Raw genomic sequence first — 27,439 nt, 5'->3', positions numbered from 1 at the left:
ATTTAACGCATAATTGGGTCCTGCCAATTTCACCAAGTACAGAATTGGAAGAAACATTTTTATTAACACACAGAAAACGTTTGAAAAGAAACATTGGGTTTTCTCAATGTGAGGACGAAATGTATGCCCCAGATTTCACTACATTACAATTATATTGGGGATATCTTACTATCAAATATTGCTGAAGCAACTTTCAAAGATATATGTGGAAGATCTTTAAACATTTTAAATATAGGGAACGAGGCTTTTTTGTCTTGAACACTTGGTGTTTCACATGTCCTCGACCATATCAATTTTGTGGTAAAAACAACACCTAGATATTTATAGTGTGATACAACATTCATTTGGTTTCCATAATAGAACCATTTTTCTGATTTCTTAAGATATCCACCATTTCTAAATACTACTATACAAGATTTGTCAAGATTAACTTCTAAACCCCATTTTGAGCAAAAACGATACAATGTATCAAGTTTTCTTTGTAAACCAATAACAGTGTCATCAAGTAAGGTAACATCATCTGCAAAAAGCAGTAATAGAATATCATTTAAACCAACTTTGAAGAAGCTGCTTAAATGTGGTCCCCCTTCCAGTCCTATGCTGGTATAGAAAAGTTGATGACACATTTACCATCCTGGACAAAGACCAGGACCCCGAAGCCCTACTGGACCAGCTCAACCTACATCACCACAGAATCAAATTCACCATTGAAACAGAAAAGCACCACCAATTAGCCTTCCTCGATGTACAACTAGACAACATCCACAGTGCCGTCTACCGAAAACCAATCCACACGGACCAGTCCATTCACTACCTGTCAAACATCCCCCTCAGATCAAACAAGCCACCATTGCCACCTTCACCCGACGAGCCATAGCCACCTTCAATTCATACAGCCTCAGCCAAGAAATTCATCACCTTAGTCACACCTTCATTGCCCTCAACGGATACCCTAAACATCTTGTGGGGAAAAAACATACGCAAAACCCTAGCCTCCCAGCAAAAAGATTCTGACCTGTCCAAACCAGCCCCATCACCAACCCTCGTCAGTATCCCATACCAAGGTCCAATAGGTCACCAGATCAGCAACCTGCTCACCAGAACAGACAAAATAGACGTCACTTTCACCTCAGACAGAACACCAAAAACATGTTACATGATAAACATGAAATTGCATGCAACAGCTGAGACAAATACATAGGAGAAACGTCACGCCCCATAGCCACCAATATAAAAGAACATAAGACCAGTGGCACTGTAGAAAAATCTAACATGAAATCTGCCCTTTCGGAACACATCATCAAAAATCCCGACCACCATATCTCCGGGCAACAAACCAAGATTCTACACTCCAGGATCAGCCACTGGAAAATTAGGAAACTTCAAGAAAGCAACGAGATCCAGGGACAGTAGCCAGCCATTAACCGAGACCAAGACATTTACCTTCCTAGTGTATACTCTAATGTCCTATAAGCGTCGGATTTGTCTTTCATTACTTTACCGTTAATCTCTTGGCTTCATCCTTACATTGTTATCTTGGTACATTAATCCTATCTAATTGGCTTCCTTTTATATTGTTATCTTTGTACATCAACACACCCGACCGGCACCCTTGGCTTTGTCATTACAATACATTGTTATCTTTGTACATTAATCCAAACCAATTGGCCTCGCATTTATATTGTTATCTTTGTATTTCTCCCACCTTGCATTGTGTAAACATAGTTTTATCTATATATATATATATATTTACTCTTTGCATTGACTCTGCAGTAACCTGGTGAAGGAGCAAAAATTAGCTCTGAAACGTCGTATGAAGAATAAAAAAGAAGTTGTTATCCATAAAACGTGTCATGTATTCATAGGTGTAGAATTGCTAAAAGTAACGTTAAACAACAAACAACTCTAACATACCAATGACCTGCAAAAAACATTTGAAAAAACACCTCACAGCTGCATTGTGGAAATATAAAAATCCATTGTGGCTTTTTCCCTGTCGATAGGCACATTCCCTGGGTTTAATACCGTCTAAATTGTGAATGTTAGGAAATAATTCATATGGATGAACATACTTCAAGTAATATTTGTCCTCAGCTTGCAATAGAAAAATGCAGATTCTTGCCATCAAAAGCAATTGGAATAAACAAATGTTTGTCACAGTCAATTCAAAATACTATGAACACATAACCTTATTCCACCGTAGTAAGACCCTCAGTGGTAAATACATTGAACAAAAACATAATTTGACACTTGGATAAATGAATTATTTGAAAATGGGTAGTACAGGATAGTTAATATGAGCGAATACATAATGACCAGGTTCCAACTGTGGTGAACCACGCGGAGTGGAAAAAACACATTAACAGTCTTGAGGTTCTCATGACACGCCTTCCTAATGTTGAACCTGAACGTGCGATTGGTATGCTCGGTATGCGCCGGTCTACTGTCGCCGGTTGCCTAATACTGTGTTCAGAGGTGCTAGACTGTCAACGTTGCCTTGCTGTTGTAAATGCGAGAAGGGGGCGTACGCGGTCTTGAACAGGCCCCAGTACAATCCAGACGGCTAGTCTCTATGAAGTAATACCAATTGTACTTTTTCGCATTGTTATTTTCAGTATCATTTCCAGTCTGGCATTTCTGAAGATTACGCGGAAAGTACAATTTGGAAAGGAGGTATTCCTTCCCTCAGCACATTTTGTTCCAGTCGACTTCATCTTCAAAAACATCCTGTTATATATGAATAATGGTTGGTCACTAAATGGAAGATCATTCTGTCCTGTGCAGATGACACTGACCTTGCCCTAATAGATTTCACATCACAGTATTTATGTAACATTTCGCACTGTTACCACCTTTGTCATTTATGTGTATGATGAATTTGTATGTAAATAATTACATACTCTTAGATGCTTTGCGAATCTTCTGAATTGTCTGGAGCAGATTAAGATATTCATTAATTCCTTCCTTCACTCTTCCTTCCTTTACTCTTCCTTCCTTCATTTATCAATGCTCATTTGAAATCGATTTGCATTTGGACCATGTATACTTGATGCAGCTTAATGAAGAGCATATGAATTGCAGTAGAATGAAGTTTATGGAACAAGAACATGTACTTAATTGTACATATGGAGGGTCGTCCTCAACTGGTGCATCATGTGCTAGTTTTACTCTTCAGTTGTGGCGCTGGACGCTGTGGTACAGGTGGGGGACTTTTATTGGCATTTGCCAGCCAGTGTGGCGTAGTGCTGGGCTTATTAAGCTCAATTTGGTTTACCTGTTGCTGTGATTCTGGTCTGTTTCTGGAAGACAATTCAGTACCCGAACTTACAGGTTTTGAAACCTTTTCATATGTATGATCATCACTTGAACATAACCTGCATGGATCATCTTCCCCCAAGGATGCATCATATGTTTTGCTAAGCAGATGTTTTGGCTTTGGAGGGATACTTGGTTTGCCTTTCCTTTTCTTCAACTCAACTCTGTTCATTGATTCAGTTAACTTTTTATAACAGGTATCTTTGCTACTCATGGAAATCTTTTCTATTGGAAGTGAGAGACATTTAGATCGATCCAAAGATGTCAATTTCTGTAAGGAGCTTGATCCCGATCGTTTTGACGATGTTACCTGGATGGATGCCTCAAGGAACTTCTGTAAATGTATGTCTTTCCAGCTGTTCTCATTGCTTGTGAAATCGTCCGGTTCAAAGCTGGGTTTATTGGTACTCGCTGAAATTTTGAAGGTTTGTCTTTCTTCCGATTTTAAACTCGTTTCACTGTCAAGCAAAACATCAGTGCTTCCACCGACCTGCGAAGATGAAGCAACGGATGAGCGTGGTCCATCACATTGCAAGGAGGACTCTTCCGAGAGCGACAGCTGACGTTGTAAGAAATATTCTGTGCAACTCTCGTAGTCAGAAACTTTGGGCATAAGTTTTTTATAATAATGATCTTCAAGTGGTTGCCCCTTATTATCTGGAGAAGCGTATGTATCTGGATGGCTGCTAAGAGGCACTTCTCTGAAAGAAACACAACGTATAATGTAAAATGTTTGGAGTTTTCTTTAAATGATAGGTGTAGAAGAGGCAAAACATGTTCATTATTTAGAATAATGCTATTTATTTCAATAATTAGTGACCGGCGAACGCGTTAACCACTGGGCTCCCCACCACCCCTTTAAATGAGTAATTAGTCACGATATGGCTGAAATATTGCCGATGTGACTTTAAATATTAACTCACACACTCACCTATATGAGTAATGATGATGTGGATTTGAATGACAAACTTTGAACTAAACTAAAACCAGCTTGATATTCACCTCATAGCTTCCGATAGTTTCTGTCGAACAGCACTCATTCGTGGTCTTTCATGTCGTGCAGGGTTCCAGCAGACACACATGAGGGAGTAGATTGCATCCGGGCACTTAGCAGGTTTCGGGAGAATCTGATGTCCAGGTGTAGTAGTCAGATACTCATACAGCTGTAACAACAAGAACACGTTACTGGATGGAGGGCCGGGTGGATGGTTGAGGTTTTTTTTTTTTGAGCGCTTGGTGTTTAATTTCGAAATCCGTGAAGATTCGGGGTAGAATTTGTCTTCAGTAACCCATGCTTGTCGTAAGATTGTCAGACTCGCTGGCTTGGTTGACATTTGCCATCGTATCCCAATTGCATAGATCGATGCTCATACTGTTGATCACTGTCTGCCCCGGACTTATTATTTACAGACCGCCGCCATATAGCTTGAATATTGCTGAGTGCGGCGTAAAACAAAAAAAACCCACAATATCCTGTGTACACGTGCACAGATTATGCTGCTTCTAAGTGAAAAAAATATATACGTTTAAGAACATTTTCTTTGAGCACTTGTGCCCTACAGACGTAGGACACAATGATGGAGAAAGAAGAATGCTTTGCGTTAGTTTAAGAGCAATTATTTCATGTAATTTTAATGGTAAAAATTCGCACGTCTATAGACAAAGAGTTCGCCAACAGCCTTTATCGTTGTGTTTCTCTTTACTTGAGTCCACAAGAGCAGCCATCCGTGAAGATCCGGGTTAGAATTGATCTTTAGTAACCCATGCTTGTCGTGAGAGGCGACTAACGTGATCGGATGGTCAGGTTCGTTGACTTGGATGACACATGTCATCGTATCCCAATTGCGTAGATGGAAACTCATGCAATTAATCACTGGATTGTCAGGTCCAGACTCTATTATTTACAGAGCGCCGCCATATAGCTGGAATATTGCCGAGAGCGGCGTTAAACACCAACTAAACCAAACTAATGTATGTCAAGTGAATATCTGAGAAAATCAGGTCGATGACTTTTACAACTGTGCTACAACTCACTAGGATAAAGGTTTAGAGAACAAAGCATATTTGATTCGAACCAAAAAACTGTGGCAATAAATGAAGTTACCTTGTTCTTCGGAATTCTCTCCAGTGTGTTTTCATAGTGGAAAGATCCAAACTTAAAGAAACCATTCCACAAGATAAGGCCGAAACTGAAGACATCACTCGCCCAGGAGTAGGTACCGTTTCGTAATACCTCAGGGGGTGATCTGGCGGGGAAAAAAATCAAAAATGTGTTAGTGGAGACGAAGCTACATCAAACTATTTCTTTTTGTGTGCGAATGAGCTACAAGTCGCCTTGAACAATATGTCAGCGATACAATAGCCTATCAACCGAATGTGAGAGGAAGGAAAATTAATGCAAGTGAGAGCCGTCTACCACTTAAAGAATGATCAACTGACTGACTGACTGAGTTTGGTTTTACGCCGCTTTTAGCAATATAACAGCAATATCACGGCGGGGGACACCAGAAATGGGCTTCTCTCATTGTACCCATGTGGGGATTCGAACCCGGGTCTTCGGCGTGACGAGCCAACGCTTCAACCACTAGACTACCCCACCGCCTCGAAAGAATGATCAACGTGGCATGCGTGATTACGGAAATAATGTAACAAGTGACACTAATGTTTTCGGTTTCGAGCTTTAGCTATTACGAAAAATATGTCACGAGTGAACTTATACCTACGCACTCTAGCAAAAATATTCTTAAGTTTTCGCCAATCCGCGGAACCTAAAACATTAATTTTACTCGTGACCTGTATTCAGTAATCATTCGTACGTCATGGGTTATTCTATATATTACCAATAATCATATTAAAGACGTACAATAATCAGCTGTCTTTCATCAATCCGTGTGCAAAAATACGGTCCATTCAATCCATCTGTATAACTCATTTAAAGGGGCTAATGGGTAGCTCTGTGGTTAAAGGTGAGGTGAAATTGGGTTTAACGTCGTGCTTGAGAATATTTCGCTCATATGACGACGTACATGCGTATGCGTATGTGCGGCTGCTTGTACTAGCCCAGACTGAAGCTGGTTTTAAAGTGCTAGCCCACTGAGATACCATGCCGCAGTGAAGCATGAATACCCCACTCGGACACATTATACTGACTCCGAGCCGACCAGTCCTTGTTGTACCCATCAATGCCGAACGCCAGGCAGGGACCAACAAGTACCATATTTTAACGTCTTTTGGTATGACGCGTTAATCTAGTCCCAGAACCTACCTTCTGTACACATGTTCATCCTGTGGTACAACAAAACTTTCATCAGTAATCACCCCATCCTCAGTGTCACATGATCTTCGTATGTACCCAAGGTCGGAGAAGTATACCTGTGTCGGGCAGAGGGATGTTTGATGACTATGTACTCAGAGCAGACAATGGGGTTATTTCTTTCAAGATCAAGATTGAATCAGAGGGGTAGCCCGTTGATTTAAGCGGTCGCTCGCCACGAGAGAGAGAGAGAGAGCGAGAGAGAGAGAGAGAGAGAGAGAGAGAGAGAGAGTACATGACCTACCTTGCATTCACCTTCAGTATCAGATATCCATATGTTATCTGTACTCAGACAACCGTGGACCCATTTTCGCTCATGTAGAAGAGACAACGTCTTTGCTACTGCACTCAAACAGCGAATGTACTCCACAGACCAGAGGCCGAACCTCTTTACGTCCACCACGTTGTTCAAGGAAACCCAGTCTCTAGCTGGGAAGTTGTACACCTGTTCATTGAATTTTACCTTTGCTACAAATGTTGTTACACGATGAACGCGAATCAATAGAGGCGACATCAAAGAAGACATCGAACATGTAATATACATACCAGTGAAAACCACACAGTGAAACATCAGCATCGATCTAGTAACCAATTGACACATGCGTTTTTAAGATTTTACAAAAATACATATTGTGTTGGAAAATCAGAGGCATATAATGTGATTACATACCTCTGAATGATTTTAATTAACCAATCACAATCCAGTATTACTGAAGTCATGGTAGAGTGTAAAATATCATTGGTAACAACTTTCATGTTTAAGGATTGTTTGTTTGCATTCATCGAATGATAAGTCACAGATTGTATAAAATCGCGATGTGGGGAATCGAACCCGTACCAATGAGCAAACGCTTAAACACCTAAGCTAAACCACAATCCGTATGTAGTTAGTAGAAGCTAACAAACCTACCAGGTATTCTGTTTGATTCTTTTCCACAACTTCTACACGGCTGTATATTCCTGGGATGCTTTCTGTGTTCAACTGTGACTCCTCTTTTTGTGTCAAACGTCGGAGCAGTTTGTCCATCCTCTGACTTGAAACAAGCTATGATAAATATAAGGGAATAATATTAGTCATTTTAAAGTCTCTGTTTCAAGTGAGCATTTACCATAGGTAAATATCGTAAGATAAGATAAGAGAGAGCACTGAAGTAGTCGTGAATCCAGGGGCCCGATCTACAAAGTCTTCGTAGCACTACGTCATTCGTAAACCTATGGAAAACTATATAGTTAAGAGAGTTCGTACTTTACGAACGCTTTGTGGATCGGGACCCAGTACTTTAACATAGGTTTACGATCATCGTGGCGTTAAGGTCGCTTTTAGGAAAGGGACCCAGGTGTGTATTTAATGTTTTAAAAAATGACTGCTAAATTACAGTTGAAAATTAGGACAGATACGACAGATGAGAAATCGGAAGCTCAACACAGTGTCCGTACATGTTGTCAACCCTTGTTAAGTAAGATGGAACTAGTAAAATACAGGAGGAGCGGTGGGGTAGCCTCTTGGTTAAATCGTTCGCTCGTCTCATCGAAGACCCGGGTTTGATTCCCCATACGGGTACCGTGTGTAAAGCTTATTTCCGTTGTCCCTGTTGTGATATTGCTGGAATATTGCTAAAAGCGGCGTCAAACTCACTCACTAACAGTATGGACATGGAAGAATGCCACTCTGCTCAAAATGTAAAATTTACATCGAGCTATATATGGAGGAGAGTGATGCGAAAATTTGCCATACCGGAAAATATACACCATCCATTACTCCAAATTCTTCATACGGGTCATCATTCATGTCGGGAGTACTTTCCAAGTTTCGGAAGCCGTAATAAACACACTCGCCTGCAAGATACGTTAAAAAGGTAAGATCCAAGGTAATTACATGACAGGTAATTCAAGATAATTGAGAGCTTCAGGTGAAATTATCAAACTGACGCACGCTCTAAATGATAATGTGTGAAGTAAATCCCAACAGTGATTACTTCCCTAAAAGTTGAGTACACTGTGCAATTCCAAATTAATCATAAGCATATTTATGACGCACTGTCAAATACGGGTGATACCAGGTGTTCGCGAAAATATCAATGATATGTAGGGGACCCTCAACTTTTGATTTGGATAGGAAGTATAAGCGTTAACAAACATTTCAAAGACAGACATCTTATGAACGCACTACCATTTCTCTTTATCTCCACCCCTAAACACAATGCACGGGATGCACGTGCACAACGAATTGCCCCATACACGTGCATGGGGTGTCATTCTTGATTTTGACGGTTTCCAAGAAGGTCGATAAATCACCATTAATTTTGACAATCCTCTTGCATCACACAGTTGTTAGTGTTGGTTTCTAGCCGGTAAAAGAAAAATTGTACTCATGCAAATTTAACGTCACACCAATCATCTTTCAAGAGCGATTACTGTACAAACAACTATGGTCATAAGGAAGTGCAAGTGGTGATGCACTCTCAAAACATTCATTGTTATCATATCAACACTGGGGGCGGTGGGGTAGTCTAGTGGTTAAAGCGTTGGCTCTTCACGCCGAAGACCCGGGTTCGAATCCCCACATGGGTACAATGAGTGAAGCCCATTTCTGGTGTCCCCTGCCGTGATATTGCTGGAATATTGCTAAAAGCGGCGTACAACCAAACTCAGTCAGTCAGTAATATCAACACTGATTGACTCAATAAATTTCCCAATATATTTCAATCGTAAATTAAAAATTTAAAAACGTAAGTTTCCCTACGTTTTTTAAGAGTATATTATTCTAAAATATTGGATCATGAGTCATAATCTTGTTAGAAAACCTAAAACTCACATGTACGGGCTCATTCTCAAAATACCTGTTTTATTAACTGTTTTCTATTAACTATTCAACATACAAGCTAAAAGCATTTTCTATATTGCTATTTACGATACTGTATTCAAAATGACTAAACTGATCGATTACAAAAACTTTATTTGGAAACTACAAAGTGCTTGATAGCTTTATGAAGTAAATGTAAGATATGAACCTGAAACTGCCTAGGTCTATATGTAAATATCACAATATATCAAAATCACAACATACCATAATCCGGACCCTGAAAAACAAAACATTTGTCTTGTTAATGTCCCAATTTGATCGTGTTGTTTCATTTTTGATCGATAATATCTTGAGCTAGAGTGTAAACAATGTAATAATTAGAAATTGTAAATAACGGCTGCATTGATACTTCCTTTAGGTTTATTTGATCCGCATAATAAACTTTTTTTGGATTAAATTAAATTAAAACATAATCCGAATGTAGAAGACACTCAACAGGACAATTATTAGATTTGTGCTGCTTATAAGCAAAAGGTGACTTTTATAGTCCATTATATATTAGATAAATAGAAAAAAATATCACCTACTTCATCTGGGAGATGTTGAAAGCATTTCTGTCAAGTCCGGGAAATAAAATTAAAACATAATCCTCCGAAGTAGACGACCCACAACAGCACAACTATTAGATTTGCACTGCTTATAAGCAAAACATTTACTTCTGTCGTCTATTATAAATTACAGAAATGAAAATAAATATGGTACCTACTTCATTCTGGAGATGTTGAAATGATGTTCTGTCAAGTCCAGGAAACAAAACATCAGGTGTTACTGAAGTTATCCTGTTAGGAAGCTCTATAATAACACAATGGCTGAAGTCAGTAACAGGCAAAGTAAAACAGGTAAAAGAGATCTTTTCCATAATTATATGAAATTTGAGCTGAAAGATTGGTTGGTTGGTTGTTTGCCGCCTCACTCAGCAATATTCCAGTAATATTGCGATGATCTGTAAATAATCGAGTCTGGACCAGACAATCCAGTGACCAACAGCATGAGCATCGATCTACGCATTTGTGATACGATGACGTGTCCCGTTAGTTGTCTCATATGATAAGCACACGATATGGCTAAAATACTGCCGATGTGACTTAAAATCTTAACTCACTCACTCACTTATAACAAGCGTGTTACTGAAGACCTATTCCAAACGGATCTTCACGGCTTTCTGAACAACAGGAATTACGCGGGATTTAACAGTAAACTTTCATCAGAAGAAGAATGTTATTTGGTTTACCATTGCAGTCTTCGTAACGATCGTAGGTCTCCTCCAGTCTGCTTTTTGCTTCACACACCGACATCCGATGTGTGTCATCAAAACTAGTGCAACTTTGGATGACGTCAAACACGGATGTTGGGATGCATCTTTCTTGGAGTAACTTTTTTTTGTTTTCCTTTATCTGGAACACGATAAGCATTTCGTGTCTGGACACTTTCTAAACAAAACGGGACAATTTATTATAACGCGATTCTATTTGTCACTTGCCATCAACAACATTATTATAAATGTGGAAAAGCCTGATGATTCAGAATGAAACAAAGAATGAGTCAACCTCAGTCCTTTGGTGTCAGGTCACACCAAAACCGATCTTGTGAGAACTGTTGAAAACTCATAGGGTCGGTGGGATAGCATAGCAGTTAAAGCGTTCGCTCGTCATGCCGAAGAACCAGGTTCGATTTCCCACATGGGTACAGTGTGTGAAGCCCATTTCTGGTGTCCCTCACCCTGATATTGCTTGAATATTGCTAAAAACCATTGTCACTCAACTCATAGTTAGTTAGTGAGTGAGTTTATTTTTACACCGCCTTTAGCAATATCCCAGCAATATCGCTGCGGGTGACACCCGAAGTTGACTTCACGACAACTCATTGTGGATCACTGGATCATATGATCATTATGAAGATGAATAGCTGCCATGTTTACTTTCAGTACAAAAATCCATCTGTAAATCCAATTTACATGAGCGTATCCAAATATTTACCAGTTTTTCAATGGTGTATTCATTTTGCCCTTCGAGATCTGAGTAGGGGAGGCAGCCGTGTGTGATGACTTCATAGATGAGATGTCCAACCATCCAGTAATCAGACCGCATAGAGAAGTGATGTCGCTTGAGAGACTCTGGGGCAGACCATCTCATGGGAATGGACAAACATTCTCTGTCTAACAGGAAAGTCAGTCATCACATGGGACATCACATTTTAGATGAGTTTAACAAATAATGAAATGCCTAAAAATTACATCGTCATATGATATGACAATTTAAAATTTAATTGACCATGCTTCATAATGAAATGTCACAAGCAAAATTAGTTAATAGACATACCGACAACAGTTTCTTCTCGTCCACATTTTCGCGCCAACATGAAGCGGCATAGCTTGATTGACTTGCTTTGTTTGTCGTATGCAAAACTGGCAGCTGTAAGATCTCTTTGTATAACGCCATGTTCATGAAGGGCGATAACTGCTTCCAGAGCTTGTATAAGAAACTGCATGAGCTCAAGAGGTTGAAACCATGCCTCGTCCTTGGCACTATAATAAAGCACCTCCTGGAAGTTGTGTTGACTGTAATCATCAGTGATGTAGAACACAGGGAACTGGTCGATTCTGTATGCCCACATAGACAGAATATGCGGGTGTGTTGACAGAGCTCTCAGAATCTCGACTGTTGTGAGATGACCACATTCCGACAGACTATTCTTGCTTCGTTTCTCTAGAAAATTGAAAAATATTTTATCCACTGTTTATGTAACTAAACCATAAAAGTGTCCGATCACATAAACTGAAATGTAGATAAAGGCTGTCCCAATAAGGTAGAGTTAAAGTTTGGCTGAGCCCAAACTAGCTCCAAGTTTTCTATCTGTCTTACAACATAGCAAGATAGTCTAAAAATCACGAAGAGAACACACATTGTGTGCGAATTATTTTGATCATTCGTGAAACCAACTTTCTCTCATTTTAATCCAAAGCACTGTTAGCTGTGCCCCAACTAAAATTGGCATCGCCTAGTTACATACCTGATGGTAAATTGACGTGAATCATGATTTTGTCTGTACCAATTCGAGTAGAAGCTAATTTCCACTTGGTACTGCTGGTGGAATGGTCCGTTGTTTGTTTGTGCCGGAGGTTGATGCTGATTGGCTGTAGGTGTTTCAGAACCTCTGACACCATTAAACATTCAGTTGTTTCATCATTGGCATCTTTCCACAGGGTCATGGCACCTTGTCTGATTACTGGACTTTGTGAAAACAGCAAACATCTCGCCATACCGAACATACTTCTGTCCAAGTACTTTAGTGACAATCCAAGAGCTGTGAAAGCAGATTTGGCACGATCTTCTATGTCCTCGCCTACTGTATCTCCTGTAAATGAGACCCGTGAAGATACGGGTTAGAATTTGACTCCAGCAAAGCTTGTCGCAAGAGGCGACTAACGGGATCGGGTGGTCAGGCTCGCTGACTTGGTTGACACATGTAAATCGTATCCCAACTGCGTAGATCTATGCCCATGCCGTTGATCACTGGATTGTCTGGTCAAGACTCGATTATTTACAGACTGCCGCCATATAGTTGGAATATTGCTGTGAGCGGCGTTAAACACCAACCCACCACTCCTGTCAACGGTGTTACAATAATTCAACTGAAATGCGCCATTTATAATGTGCAAATCCCCGCAGTGTTTGGTTGCAATGAACTATTGAAATCAAACCGAATTTAAACCTTTTTGACTACTGACTTGTAATTAAAAATCTAAACAAAACAATATTAAATCATATCCATACTTAACATCATTTGTATCATAACCATACTTTACATCATTTGTCAGATTCTTACCCAAGGCAGTCAGGTATGCAACCATTCCAGTTGAGACCATCTGTATGACTCTCTCGTGCGGTTTGGTTTTTTGCAACACGTTCTTTACACTGGGTTTGCCTGGCTTAAGCAGCAGTGGAAGAGTGTCCAAGGCCGCAATGGCCGTCTGGGGGTCGCCGTGAAACACCTGTTGCAAGAAGCAATGTTTTAACGATATATTTTGCACCGAATCGTGTGGAACAATTATTCAAGCAACAAAAGTGGAATAGTACAAAGTGGGAAAGCAAATTAGTAGACTTCAAAGCATGTCAGTGTGACTTTACTTCACTTTTTAAATGTGACGTGATAATGGGTTGGCGTTTCGTCATTTAAGGGATTAGATGTTTAGTTTCAACGCCAGACAAATCTACAGAAACTATTCAACTGTGAGTAAAAGGCAATGCGGATGTTTATATTATGAATGGGGCATAAAATTCATTCATGGTGGGTATTTACAATTAAAGTTTCAAGAAAGCTACGGTAGAAACAGACAAACATACAGAAGATACGTTGATCAAATTTAACATGAACCCTTGTACAGTACAACCAGAAATTATTGAGAATTTAAAGATTATAATTGTATTTTTTTTCACTCATTGCTCACGTATTAAATGTGAATATTAGCAGTACATAACTCCAGATTCAAAGACATGTGAACAGTTAGTATTTTGTCAAGTCATGGGCAGCAATGCAGGCTTCAATGCAGCGGGGCAGACTACTGATCAAAGAAGTGTGAAAGTCGTGGTCCATGCTGTCCTAATATCGGACCACCTCTTCTTTCATTTCAGCAATATTTGTCAGATTTTTCTTATTGACAATTTCCTTCATAAGTCCCCAAACATTTTCTGTTGGATTTAGGTCAGGGCTGTAGCTTGGCCAATCTAATAATGTCATATTTTAGGTCTGAAACCAGGCCTGTGAATGCTTTGAATGATGTTTTGGGTCGTTGTCCTGCTGGATAATCCAAATATTTCCATAGAACACGTGAGCAGATGGAAGTAAATGTCCCTCCAGAATATCTGTGTACCGCTCACTGTTCATATTCCCTTCAAATACACAGAGGGGCGTTGCCCCTAACACAAAAATGCCACCCCACACGTTAAATTTCGGACTGTACTTTGGGCGCTGACAAAAAGGTTTTTCAGTTTGTTTGGTCCAGAATTTCAGTGTTTTAGGAATCAGCTACACACAACTTTCATCTGAGAAAATCACATTGTCCCAGTTAAAATGTCTATGCTCTAAGCACCAGTTCAACCTTGCTCCTTTTGTTCAGGTTTCATGATCGGTGATGGAATTCCTCGAGTTTTCTGCCAACCCATTGCATGCAGCTCAGTTCTAATTGTCTCCTTACAGACAGCCACAGTTCCTCTATCAAACGTATCCAGCCTTAAGTTTTCTAAACTCCTTCGTTTGTTTTTAGAAACAAGAATACAAAGCCGCCTCCTGTCACCGACAGTCAATTTTCTGGGCCTACCTGTGCCTCCCTGGTGCTCAATGCCATATCCATTTGCAATATTTTTCAAAACACGATAGACAGTGGACAAAGGGATGCCTGTTCTACTTGAAATCACTTTAGCTGATCTGATGTCCTTGTTATAATACTCTAAAATCAACTTCCTCTTCTCTAAATCATCCATACTGAGGATCACTGAAAATGTCGTCTGCTAGCAAGTAAACAAAGGGGGATACCTCTTCACAAACTAATGAAAAAGGATTAACGGAGTTGTCAGTCTTGAATGAAACCAAGCACATGATAGCTGGTCAAGGCTGTTTATACTAGAAATCCAATTAGACATATTCCTAAAATTCTCAATAATTTCTGGTCATACTATAATGTATTACTCGGTTAACCTTTTATCAAAACTATAGCTGACATAATTTTAGCTTAGTTGACACACAAAAGCAAGTTTGTACACTCAATATGTATGGTAGAAACAAATTTCACAATTTATTAAACTTGAAGATAATATGAAGAGTTTTGAAAATAGAAATTGTTTATCAAATGTTACACTCAGGTTCTTGTTTTACCTCAATAAGTGTTCCCAAAACCATAGAAAAATGAATCGGCCAAGACTTCTTCTTCACGGGGGAAAGGTGCTTCCGATTCGTTCCAATTGTTGTCACTGCTTTGTCAATGTCATCAATACGTTTTTGGATGTCATCAACAAAAAGACTTATGTCATCAACAATATATGAGTTGCCTGTTTTTTTCTTTGAAATGTATTGCTGTATCCGTTGGATCGTGGAATCTAGTTGTGAATAATCACTGCCTTGTGACACAACCAAATAGACGAGAGTCAGAAGGTACGTGCAGATCAAAGTAGGCAGGAACTCTGGTTGTAGGAAACCAGTCCTTGTCAGACAGCGTTCAAACAGAGCCTTTTCAGCTGACTGAAGATCAGAACGATCAATATCTTCGGGTTTAGTTGAAAGTAGGATGTCCCTTAGTTTAGTAAGAACTTTATTCTGTATCACAGAAACTGGAACTGCCAAGAGTTCAGCAATTGCAGGTATGTTCTTCTTTGCAAAGATTTCTGGAAGAACTTTGGCCAGAAGACAGCGAACTGTGTTTGATCTGTTGCTACTGTCATAAAGTTGAGCCGTGCGGCACATCTCCCGAAGTTGCGTTTTGGATGACCCTAATAAATTGAGGAAATATATATTGAATTAACATTGGAGACAAGTTACGCAATGGAAGGAGAAGGGTGTCGAGGGGCCGACTCGTTTTTATATGTGTTATGTATCACAAATGCTTTTGGGGGTTAATAAATCACCTCTTGAGCTTCTTTTGCATATACTGCATGTTCGAACGATGCATTCGATTTGGTTACAAGTTAAGTTTGATGAAATGGAAATCCATGGCAACGTACGAACGTCTATTAACAGACATTCTCAAAGTCTTTGGCAGTCTCTGAAGTGGACGAACCCCCGATCACTAAAGAGCGGGTGTGTGGTTGGTGATGAGGATGCGTCTGGGGTTGGTGGTGAGGGTGCGTATGGGGTTGGTGATGAGGATGGGTGTGGGGTTGGTGATGAGGATGGGTGCGGGGTTGTTGATAAGTGTGGGGGGGTGTTTGATGATGAGGGTGCGTATGTAGTTGGTGATGAGGATGGGTGTGGGGTTGCTGATGAGGATGCGTGTGGGGTTGGTGATGAGAGTGCGTGTGTGGTTGTGATGAGAGTGCATATGTGGTTGGTGATGAGGGTGCGTTTGTGGTTGGTGATAATGATGGGTGTGTGGTTGGTGATGACGGTGCGTTTGTGGTTGTGATGATGATTGGTGTGGGGTTGTTGATGAGGGTGTGTGTGTGGTTGGTGAGGATGGTGCGTGTGTGGTTGGTGATGAGGGTGCGTTTGTGGTTCGTGATGAGTGAGTGAATGACTTAATATTAAACGTCACATCGGCAATATCTCAGCCATATCATGACGAGAACATATTTGACATTGAAATGGAATTAAAGTATAAAAACCTGTCGACGAAGGACAGCAAAACAACTAGAATATCACAATTAGAATTAAAACTAGCGTGGAAAGTTAAAAACTAATAGCACCATTTGGACAATACAATATAAAAAACAGGCTATAGATCGCCAACAACAGAAGGAAGATCACCATACTAGTGTCCATGGGGACTTACAGTGCCTTTGCTACCTGCATGGACCCTAGCTGGATTTACACCATTCCTTCAGCCGCTGGCGATTGTAGGAAAAGTTTAGCCAAATTTCAAAAGAACAAATATACTACGTTTAAAAATCATGTAAGCTTAAATTCAGCTTTAAACTTTTTGGACATGAAGATCCTTCATAGTTCGTGATTTGAAATAGTTTCCCCTGTAATAGAATATTCAATGCATTCAAGTAAGACATGCTTGAACGTGATTGTTTCATCACAAGGGATACAAAACGGAGGATTCTCACCTTTAAGCATATATTCGTGTGTATATCTTGTGTGGCCAATACGACATCGTCGTATGATGACCTCTTCAAATCTAGACTGACAACCCAAGTAGGTGTAACCAACATAGGGTTTTATTGCATGTAATTTATTTATACCTACTTGGGTGTCCCACTTCTTCTGCATTAGATCACGGATATAAGATCTGATGACAGCTTTATAATCAGAGTATGGGATAAGAAGTGGTGTCATAGATTTGTTGAGTGCTGCCTTAGCAACAAGATCAGCCATTGTGTTCCCAGAAATGCCAACGTGGCTGGGTAACCAACAAAAGACGATGTCGTATTGGCCAGTAGCAAGATCATTATATAATTCAATAATTTCAATTAAAAGTGGATGTTTGCAAGAAAGATTTTTAATAGCCTGAAGGCATGAAAGAGAATACGAATAGATTATATATTGTTGAATATATTTTAAGGCTGTTAATATGACGTTTCCTTCTGCTGTGAAAATTGAACTGGGATCTGGTAATCGAGAAGATACTGTTCTGAATCCAATGACAGTGGCGCAAGCCACTGCGCCACCATCCTTGGACCCATCTGTAAATAAGGATTTGTATGTATTATATTTAGCTTTTAATTGATAAAATTCTTGTCTGTATTGTAGTTCATTAGTTTCTGATTTTTTTAATGTTGTCAATGTTAGGTCAACTTGTGGCCTCACCAATTGCCAAGGAGGAGAAGAAAGAAGACGGGAAGGAGCTATATTTTCTCGCTCGATGCCAGCAGCAATAAGGAAAGGTTTCGCTTTTATGATATACCAAGAGGCGGAACAAGTCTTCTTGTTATACAGATCCTCATAGAGGGGATTAAATACACAGTTATATGCAGGGTTTGACTCGTTGAAATATAGTTTAGTTATATGCTGTAAAGTTAATTTTATACGGCGTTGGTTAAGAGATGGCTCATCAGCCTCGACGTAGAGGCTGTCAATAGGTGAAGTTCTAAAGGTGCCAAGACAAAGTCTTAGGCCTTGGTGGTGAACAGAATCTAAATGTTTTAGGTTGCTTTTGCAGGCTCCACCATATACGATGGAGCCATGGTCAAGTTTGGAACGGACCAGTGATCGATATAGATGGAGGAGGGTAGCTTGATCCCCTCCCCACTTAGATCTGGAAACGACTTTCAACAAGTCAAGTGCCTTCAGGCATGTAGTTTTTAGGGACTTGATATGTGGAAGAAAAGTTAAATGTGAGTCAAAAATTAAACCCAAGAACTTGGCTTCCTTAACAACTTTGATGGGAGAGCCATTTAGAAATAGTACAGGGTCTTTATGCGGTTTATATTTTCTACACAAATGTATACAATTAGTTTTAGATTTAGAAAATTTAAAGCCGTTTTCAAGACACCATTTATTTATTTTGTTTAAACACAACTACAGTTGCCGTTCAATAGTATGCATATTTTTACCGCGACAAGAAATATTAAAATCATCCACACAAAGTGATCTATCGATTGAATCACTTAAATCTTTTGATAAACTCTATATCTTTATACTAAAGAGTGTGACAGGTAACATACTGCCTTGTGGAACACCCTGATCCTGATTGTAATGGTCAGACAGGGTTGAAACCACTTGGACTTTGCCGGTCTGTTAAAAACTGTGATATAAAAAGAGGTAAACGACCCCTCAAACCAAAATCATGTAAATCCTTTAAAATGCCATGCTTCCAGGTTGTATCGTATGCTTTCTCGAGATCAAAGAATATTGATACAGCATGTTGCTTATTTACTAGAGCATTTTTAACAAAGGATTCCAATCGTACCAAATGATCAATGGCACTACGATTTTACCTGAAACCACATTGAATATCTGTTATAAGGTTATTGGTTTCAAGATACCATGTTAATCTATTGTTTACCATTCGTTCCATGGTTTTACAAACACAACTCGTTAAAGAGATTGGCCTGTAATTTGATGGATCAGTATGATCCCGGCCAGGCTTTGGTATTGGGACAACAATGGCATTACGCCAAGAAGTTGGGAAATTCCCTGAAGTCCATATTTGATCAAAGATATTTAGAAGTGTTTTCAAACACGATTCAGGTAAATGTTTTAAGAGCTGATAGTGTATGTTATCAGCTCCTGCTGCTGTGTCATGAGCTTGCTCAAGGGCAGTATATAACTCATGCAGTGAAAATAATTCATTATAATCTTCACCATTGTCCGAGTTAAAATTAATTCTGTTCTTCTCCTTTTGTTTCTGATGTTTCTGAAACTCCGGGACATAATTTGATGAAGACAATGCTTGGCGAGAATTTCACCAAGCTTATTGGCAATGTCAGCCTTACCCGTCAATATATTGTTACCATCCTTCAGATGGTGGACAGTAGATTTGGAACCTTTGCCTTTTATTCGTTGAATCATGTTCCACACCTTTGAAAAAGGTGTGCGTGAGTTTATTTTGGAAACAGTTTCGCCGAAACTGACGATTATTCTGTTTAAAGGCGCGTCGAGCCTTGGCATTTAAAATTTTAACTTTATCGAAATTATGGACAGGAGATGTCGGCGAAAATATTTTTCTGCCTTCTTACTATTTCTTTCTGGCCTGTTTACAGTCATCATTAAACCATGATTTACGGATATGTGGAATTGCAGAGGTCTTAGAAATAGTTTCATCAGCAATATTCTTGAGAATAACTGAATCGGATCTAGGGCATTCGTAGAAAAGCCAGATTTCATGTTGTCAGTACACAGTTTCTGAAATAATGGCCAGTTGGCCTTACTAAAATTCCACCTTGTTGCATGTGGACCATCATGCGGGTTTATACCTGAAAGTATGGTTGGTGATGATGATGGGTGTGGGGTTGGTGATGAGGGTGCGTGTGTGGTTGGTGATGAGGATGGGTGTGGGGTTGGTGATGAGGGTGCGTGTGTGGTTGGTGATGAGAGTGCGTGTGTGGTTGGTGATGAGAGTGCGTATGTGGTTGGTGAAGAGGGACGTTTGTGTTTGTGATGATGATGGGTGTGTGGTTGGTGATGAGAGTGCATGTGGGGTTGGTGATGAGGGTGCGTGTGTGGTTGGTGATGAGAGTGCGTTTGTGGTTGGTGATGAAAGTGCGTGTGGGGTTGATGATGAGGGTGCGTTTGTGGTTGGTGATGATGATGGGTGTGTGGTTGGTGATGAGAGTGCGTGTGTGGCTGGTGATGAGAGTGCGTCTGTGGTTGGTGATGAGGGTGCGTGTGTGGATGGTGATGATGATGGGTGTGGGGTTGATGATGAGGGTGCGTGTGGGGTGGGGTGATGAGAGTTCGTGGGTGGTTGGTGATGAGAGTGCATGTGTGGTTGGTGATGAGGGGCGTTTGTGGTTGGTGGTGAGGGTGCGTGTGTGGTTGGTGATGAGAGTGTGTGTGTGGTTGGTTATGAGGGTGCGTTTGTGGTTGGTGATGAGGGTGCGTGTGGGGTTGGTGATGATGATGGGTGTGGGGTTGGTGATGAGGGTGCGTGTGGTGTGGGGTGTTGAGGGTGCGTGTGGTGTGGGGTGATGAGGGTGTGGGTTCGGTGATGAGAGTGCGTGTGTGGTTGGCGATGAGAGTGCGTGTGTGGCTGGTGATGAGGGTGTGTGTGTGGTTGGTGATGAGGGGCGTTTGTGGTTGGTAGTGATGATGGGTGTGTGGTTGGTGATGAGAGTGCGTGTGTGGTTGGCGATGAGAGTGCGTGTGTGATTGGTGATGAGAGTGCGTGTGTGGTTGGTGATGAGGGGCGTTTGTGGTTGGTGATGAGAGTGCGTGTGTGGTTGGTGATGAGGGTGCGTGTGTGGTCGGTGATGAGAGTGCGTGTGTGGTTGGTGATGAGAGTGCGTATTTGGTTGGTTATGAGGGTGCGTTTGTGGTTGGTGATGAGGGTGCGTGTGGGGTTGGTGATGAGGATGGATGTGGGGTTGGTGATGAGGGTGCGTGTGGTGTGGGGTGATGAGGGTGCGTGTGGTGTGGGGTGATGAGGGTGTGGGTTCGGTGATGAGAGTGCGTGTGTGGTTGGTGATGAGAGTGCGTGTGTGGTTGGTGATGAGGGGCGTTTGTGGTTGGTAGTGATGATGGGTGTGTGGTTGGTGATGAGAGTGCATGTGTGGTTGGCGATGAGAGTGCGTGTGTGGTTGGTGATGAGGGTGTGTGTGGTTGGTGATGATGATGGGTGTGGGGTTGATGATGAGGATGCGTGTGTGGTTGGTAGTGATGATGGGTGTGTGGTTGGTGATGAGAGTGCGTGTGTGGTTGGCGATGAGAGTGCGTGTGTGGTTGGTGATGAGGGTATGTGGTTGGTGATGATGATGGGTGTGGGTTGATGATGAGGATGCGTGTGTGGTTGGTTATGAGGGTGCGTTTGTGGTTGGTGATGAGGGTGTATGTGGGGTTTGTGATGAGGATGGGTGTGGGTTTGGTGATGAGGGTGCGTGTGGTGTGGGGTGATGAGGGTGTGGGGTCGGTGATGAGGGTGCATGTGTGGTTGGTTTTGAGGGTGCGTCTGTGGTTGGTGATGAGGATGCTTGTGGTGTTGGTGATGAGGATGGGTGTGGGGTTGATGATGAGAGTGCGTGTGTAGTTGGTTATGAGAGTGCGTGTGTGGTTGGTGATGAGGGTGCGTTTGTGGTTGGGGAAGAGAGTGCGTTTTGTGGATGGTGATGATGATGGGTGTGGGGTTGGTGATGAAGTTGTGTCGGGTTGATGATGAGGGTGTGTGTGTCGAAATTATTGTCATAAGCAAAGTGTAAGTGTATACAAAGTTGCACGAAAAAATAATACTGAACGGTTTAAGATCTGTGCGCTTGGAAAAGGGACAATATGGACAATACCTGTATGTCTGTCGTCATTCACTTGATTTTATTACAGGCACAATTAGTGGGAGCCCATTCAGTTTACCATTCAGCATTTCTCGTGTCTTGTGTAATTATTCCATCAGGCATTGGCTTATGAATCGAGTTAAAATGTTTCACCCCTTACTTATTTGGGCTGAATATTTTGAAAAAACAACAACGTTTGAACGAGTTTGTTCAGATCTAAGCTCTGTTAGTGTGTGGGAGACAATGCCAATGTCAGAGATACTGTAGGGTGTGCGGGACGAGATAGAGGGTTGTGATACTTCTACACAACAGAGTGTCTAATTAATCAGTGACACCATCAGGAAAAGCATTAGATATGGAAGAATCTGAGGGAATGAGTGAGTGAGTTAGTTACAATTTTAAGTCACTTTGGCAATATTTCAGCCATATCGTGACTAAATTAAGTTATAGAGTAAACTTATTAAAGGTAAATTATTCAAATATGTCAACGAAGAACAGTAAAACAACTAGATTATCAGATAGATTATCAGATAGAAAACTAAAACTAGTACTTAAATATAAAACATTTTTACTATACAAGACGATACAATATAAAAACAGGCTATAGATTGCCAACAACTGAAGGTAGATCACCATACTAGGGACCATGGGGACTTACAGTACATTTGCTTCCTACATGAACCTAGAAGAATCTGATATCGGCCGAGACGAAGTATTTGTCGCAAGCCGACAATGTGATTTTGAAGCACTCCTATAATTTTCTATATCGAAAAGCTGAAAATGGCAAGTCTTGTTGGGCTTTAAACGTTTGATCATTATTATTCAGTTATGGTTTTGGTGAAATTTGGCTACAACAAGGTGTAAGAAATAGTGTTTTATTCACCTGTAGTTTAATTAAAGGTATATTGATATTAAGTAGCAATGCTGGAGTGCAGATTTAGAGGCTTTCGCGAAGTTGGATTTCTATAGAACTCTTCATAATCAGTTTAGGTACTCAAATATACCCGAAACTGTAACAGTTGAAGTTTATTTTACTAATTTCGTCCGATTTTGTTGTTTAAATCAAGACTTAGTAATTGAATCGGACAGGAGTTGGAATATTCCCAGATCAGAAAGATCATGTGCATCCTGTATTGTCCGAAATAAGTACTATGGTTTAAAGTGCCCATTTTATCACAATTTAAGATATACACTGAGAATATCCAACTTCGGACAAGATGCAAGCATTATTCTTTTCAAAAGGTGTAATCTTAAGGAATCTTTGTAAAATAATTTTATTAGCCAAGAAAAGACAAATGTTCTTTCACAAATGTCCTTCTTAGATAAAATTTCTAATACATTTATTTTGTAAAAGCTGCTATTCGTGTATAAATACATGCATTATAATTGTTAGCCATCATTTCAAGCTTTCTGTTTACAACAAATATCTGTACCGCAATGTCTGTTTCATCCTCCTTAGGAAGGCCTCCTTAGGAAATATACACATATCAATTCAATGGCGACGGTATCTATCTCCACATCATCCTTGACTACACCGAACCCTTCATCTGAACATCCTGCCTACGTCCGTCCGTGTTTAAGCCATATAAGGAAAGAAGGTCAAGCGACGTGAATTGTGTAGAGTACATGCTCTAACACTATGTTAAATTTGTATTTCTGTTCGATATTCTTCGTAAAATAAAATTTAATTATCCTATGTGTTTCTGAAATCTAACCCACTCTCTCAATATCATATCATCTTGCGTAATGTACCTTGACGTTGGGTGGTCTATAAGTTCTTAAGGGCGTTAGGGTAGCCTTGTGTCCAAAGCTTTCGCTCGTCATGCCGAAGATCCGGGTTCGATTCCCAACCTGGGTACAGTGTGTGAAGCCTAATTCTGGTGTCCCCGCCGTGATATTGCTGGAATATTGCTAAAAACGGCTTAAAACTAAACTCATTCACTCTCTATAAGCTGTTACGATTATAGGAACACTGTTCATACCAGAACATTAGCAATGACTTGTGATGTACGACAGGTATATTTCTGACCTTGAAATTCAACAGCAGCATGTGCGCTTTTCAATTTATATCAAGGTATTATTCATTCTGCTTCACTTAAACAGATTAATGAAAGGAACTAAAATTTGAACCAAAATAGCATGTATAGTTTTAATGAACCAATATATACAGTATATGTTCACAAATTTGAAAACAAAATCAATTTGTAAATGTTGTTTGATCGACAGATCTCTTACAATACACAAGGTGCTTTTTTAGGAACTTGTTTTCTTCATATTTGATCACTTGTTAGGTCGTTTTGTTTATTCTTGAATTGTCAGGATTTTAAAGTAATTACTTTATTTATACATTTTTGCAATAGCAGCAGTATTAATTTGAGTGTTTGAGTTTTGCCCAACAAGTTCGCGTATTTGTCCCGCCATTCGCTGTGATTGTACACACAAATCTCCTAGAAATGAAAAAGTTCTATTAGCGTCCCTGAGCGAGCATTTTTTTACGCTGCATTTACGCTGCGTGTGGGGAATCGAACCAGGATCTTCGACGTTTTAACCACAAGGCTACCCCACCGCCCTCTTGCTATCAGAAACACATGAACAACCTTTGGTTGGAGACAAGGAGACCCCGTCATCAAAATGTTTGAGAGGAATGTGAAGTCAGATGCATTCAAGTTACTAAAGCGTGAGTGTTATTCTGGGGTACCTTATTCTCTGTAATAAAGATCCTGTGCTATAGTTCATAGAAAGTCAGTGCAAGAGCATGTCTACGTGTACTCACATTTCAGGAGATCATGAGCCTTGTAGTGTATCTTGCTTGACAAAAAGTACACACCAGTATCTCTGCATTGCTGATCTTCAACATGACGGATAAACTTGTCATGCTCTCTTAGCGGTATGTCGGAATGAGCACGCATACCAGAATCTGAATAATATTCATCATACTGTTTAGCACCGGGTGACAATTCTGAAGCAGACGACAGTTTTGTAGCAGACGTGTGGATCAGTTCAGTAGCAGACGACGCACAGATAGGCTGTTGCACAATCCCCACAACCTTGTCTATGATATTTTTATAATATGAATCCTTTACTAAGAGCATCTTAGTAACTTTCTTGTAAATCTCCGGAATTTCCTTCGGGGTAGATTTGACGTGAATGAATAAATATTTCTGACGTTGGTGACCTTGGAGAACGTCAGATAGATTCGTCAGTCGGCTGATCATGTCAGGACAGAGATGTATGATTGTAACAAGGGTACTTTCCACCATTTCCTTGAACTTCTCCATAAAAGTAGATCCGATGCCATAATCCCCCCTCCCTTCCATGACGCACACGACCCCCTGTCTCTCCAGATCTTCACACATACGAGCATGATACTGTATTTCACAGTCATCGTTCAAGCATGTCACTATATGAACCTTTGCGTCCGACATCCTGGTACAACAGTCATCTGTATTCTAACTGTTCACAATATTCCCTGTCGAGAATAACAGTCTTTGTTGCGTTTATCACGAGACACAAATATATTTTAATGAACAGATATGTGTGTAACAAATAGGTGCATACATACAACCCTAGTCATACATACATGTAACAGGCCTTGAAGGAAGGCGGAACAGCAACGACCCTTGAAGGTTCATATGTCAACTGGCATCCTTCAGTGTATCAGTAAGCATTCGATCCTGTCATGTCGCTGTCATATTCTTCCAAAATCCCGCACATGGAAAGCTGGTATAACATTCGATCTAAGAATACAAACAGACCTTACAAGCCATAAGAATGACCGGTCGCTTTACACTATGAGATGCACGAGACGAAACCACTCAACTCGGAAATGTCCGGATCATACAGGCTGCCTCGGATGTGACGGCGGTCGACGCTCTGAAGTAACGATATTTCTCTGATATAGCTTGGGTACTATATAGAATAGCGGTACGAGATCACTTTTGACCAAATCCTCTTATCAGGCCCTAATGTCTTTCTGCTAGTGTGTATACCACTTTTGAAACCCCGCAGCCAACTTCCTGGTCAGTATGACGCAAGCCAACACTTCTTGGTCACGTGACACTATTGTGATCACTCGACAGGGAGGTAAGTGTTAAATATTTTGAATTGCTACTTCTTTGTTTGGGGTAACATTGTGTCGTGAGGTATGATCAATAATTCCTCTCTGGCGAAACCTCTCGGCGGTCCATCTTTCAAATAGTACAAGTTCGGTTCGTTGTCTTTGATGTCCACTTTATCTATGTTGTAAGTTTTGATCGACCGTGTCGGATCGGTGGCTCATTTCCGAGTGTCTCCTTCGTGTTCTCCCGGCTGGTAGAGGTACCTCACGAGAACCCAGTCGGGTATTTGTTTCTCTTTTCCTTTACGCGATGGTGCAGCCGATTCAGCGTTCACTGATTTCAATTTAATAGCGTCGGCTGTTTTTTTATTGATGAGACGAGTGATTTCGTGATTGATAGCCGACACCACTTGAGGTAGCCTCGCGACCAATTCGGTGTTGGGTTTATTTAGACTTATTTCCTGCACTTTCTGATGTCTGAATAAGCGCTCTGCAAAAGTCCTATTGAATCTCTCGATGATAGCTTGGCTGCGATGAGCTCCGGCCGCGCCACGCCTGACTTGGACGTTGTGCTTGGTTAGTAGCTGTGACACGGCACCCATTAACTCCCGTCCAGGATCGACTTGCAGCTCGGTGGGCAATGTCAGCGGACTGCGCTTGTATATGCGCTCGAACGGATGAGCTACTTGGGTCCAATCTTACGCGCTCAAGGGTTCCGCTTCTTTGTAGCGGCTGGCCACGTCAACGACGGTTAGGGCGTACTTGCATGTTTTATGTCTCACCCTGTCGTGAGGTAGAAACAGGAGGTCGGCTTGGTGAACGCCATTGGGCGTCAACACGTCAAATTTTCTTCTATGTACGTAGCGCGGTTCCTGTAGGTAGAATTGCCACAGGGCTTGTTTTTCCAGCCACGCTTTGGCTTCGTTTTGTGATACTCATGCTATCTCAGCAAGCTTGTGTATGGCGCTCGCGCCTTTCCAGTATCAACGCAGGCTGTAATAAATGTTTTCAAGAAAATGTTGATGTCGTGACATTATATATATATATACTAGCTGTGCAAGAAACTGTGCATTGTCAAAATATTATCGCACTTGATAAGTACGATAACAATGTCAAAGGTACATATAAACTTTAATAGAGGGATCATGAGACCATAACAAGTCGGGACAGGGGTCAAACGACCATGTCACAAGCTCAATAACGGGTATGTCCACAATCGGCTTTGAGAACAGCAGTGCATCGACGGCGCATAGAGCCTATCAAACGTGCAAGGAAGGCTTGTGGAATGTCACGCCAGATTCTCTCAAGTTCTGTTG

The 27,439-nt window shown here is 40.8% G+C and overlaps 1 protein-coding gene across 1 annotated transcript; it reads right to left on the bottom strand.

Annotated features, from left to right (window-relative positions):
* Positions 1 to 142: 142 nt before the first annotated feature.
* LOC124272600 lies at positions 143 to 26,079 on the bottom strand. Its single transcript, XM_046707800.1, has 16 exons — positions 24,840 to 26,079; positions 15,363 to 15,973; positions 13,317 to 13,482; positions 12,501 to 12,845; positions 11,810 to 12,196; positions 11,468 to 11,646; positions 10,723 to 10,885; positions 10,198 to 10,283; positions 9,696 to 9,708; positions 8,364 to 8,464; positions 7,539 to 7,673; positions 6,873 to 7,073; positions 6,581 to 6,687; positions 5,420 to 5,561; positions 4,318 to 4,478; positions 143 to 4,016 (listed from the first exon to the last, which is right to left on the bottom strand). Exons 1-16 carry the CDS (start codon positions 25,489 to 25,491, stop codon positions 3,152 to 3,154), a joined length of 4,314 nt encoding a protein of 1,437 aa, XP_046563756.1. The 5' UTR covers positions 25,492 to 26,079; the 3' UTR covers positions 143 to 3,151.
* Positions 26,080 to 27,439: the final 1,360 nt, after the last annotated feature.

The sequence above is a fragment of the Haliotis rubra genome, unplaced genomic scaffold (genome assembly GCF_003918875.1).
Source record: "Haliotis rubra isolate DU_JTF1 unplaced genomic scaffold, ASM391887v1 Scf171, whole genome shotgun sequence".
In the NCBI taxonomy this organism is placed as follows: Eukaryota; Metazoa; Mollusca; class Gastropoda; order Lepetellida; family Haliotidae; genus Haliotis; species Haliotis rubra.
The sequence above is the reverse complement of the archived record's forward strand: the minus strand, read 5'-3'. Positions and strand labels throughout refer to the sequence as shown.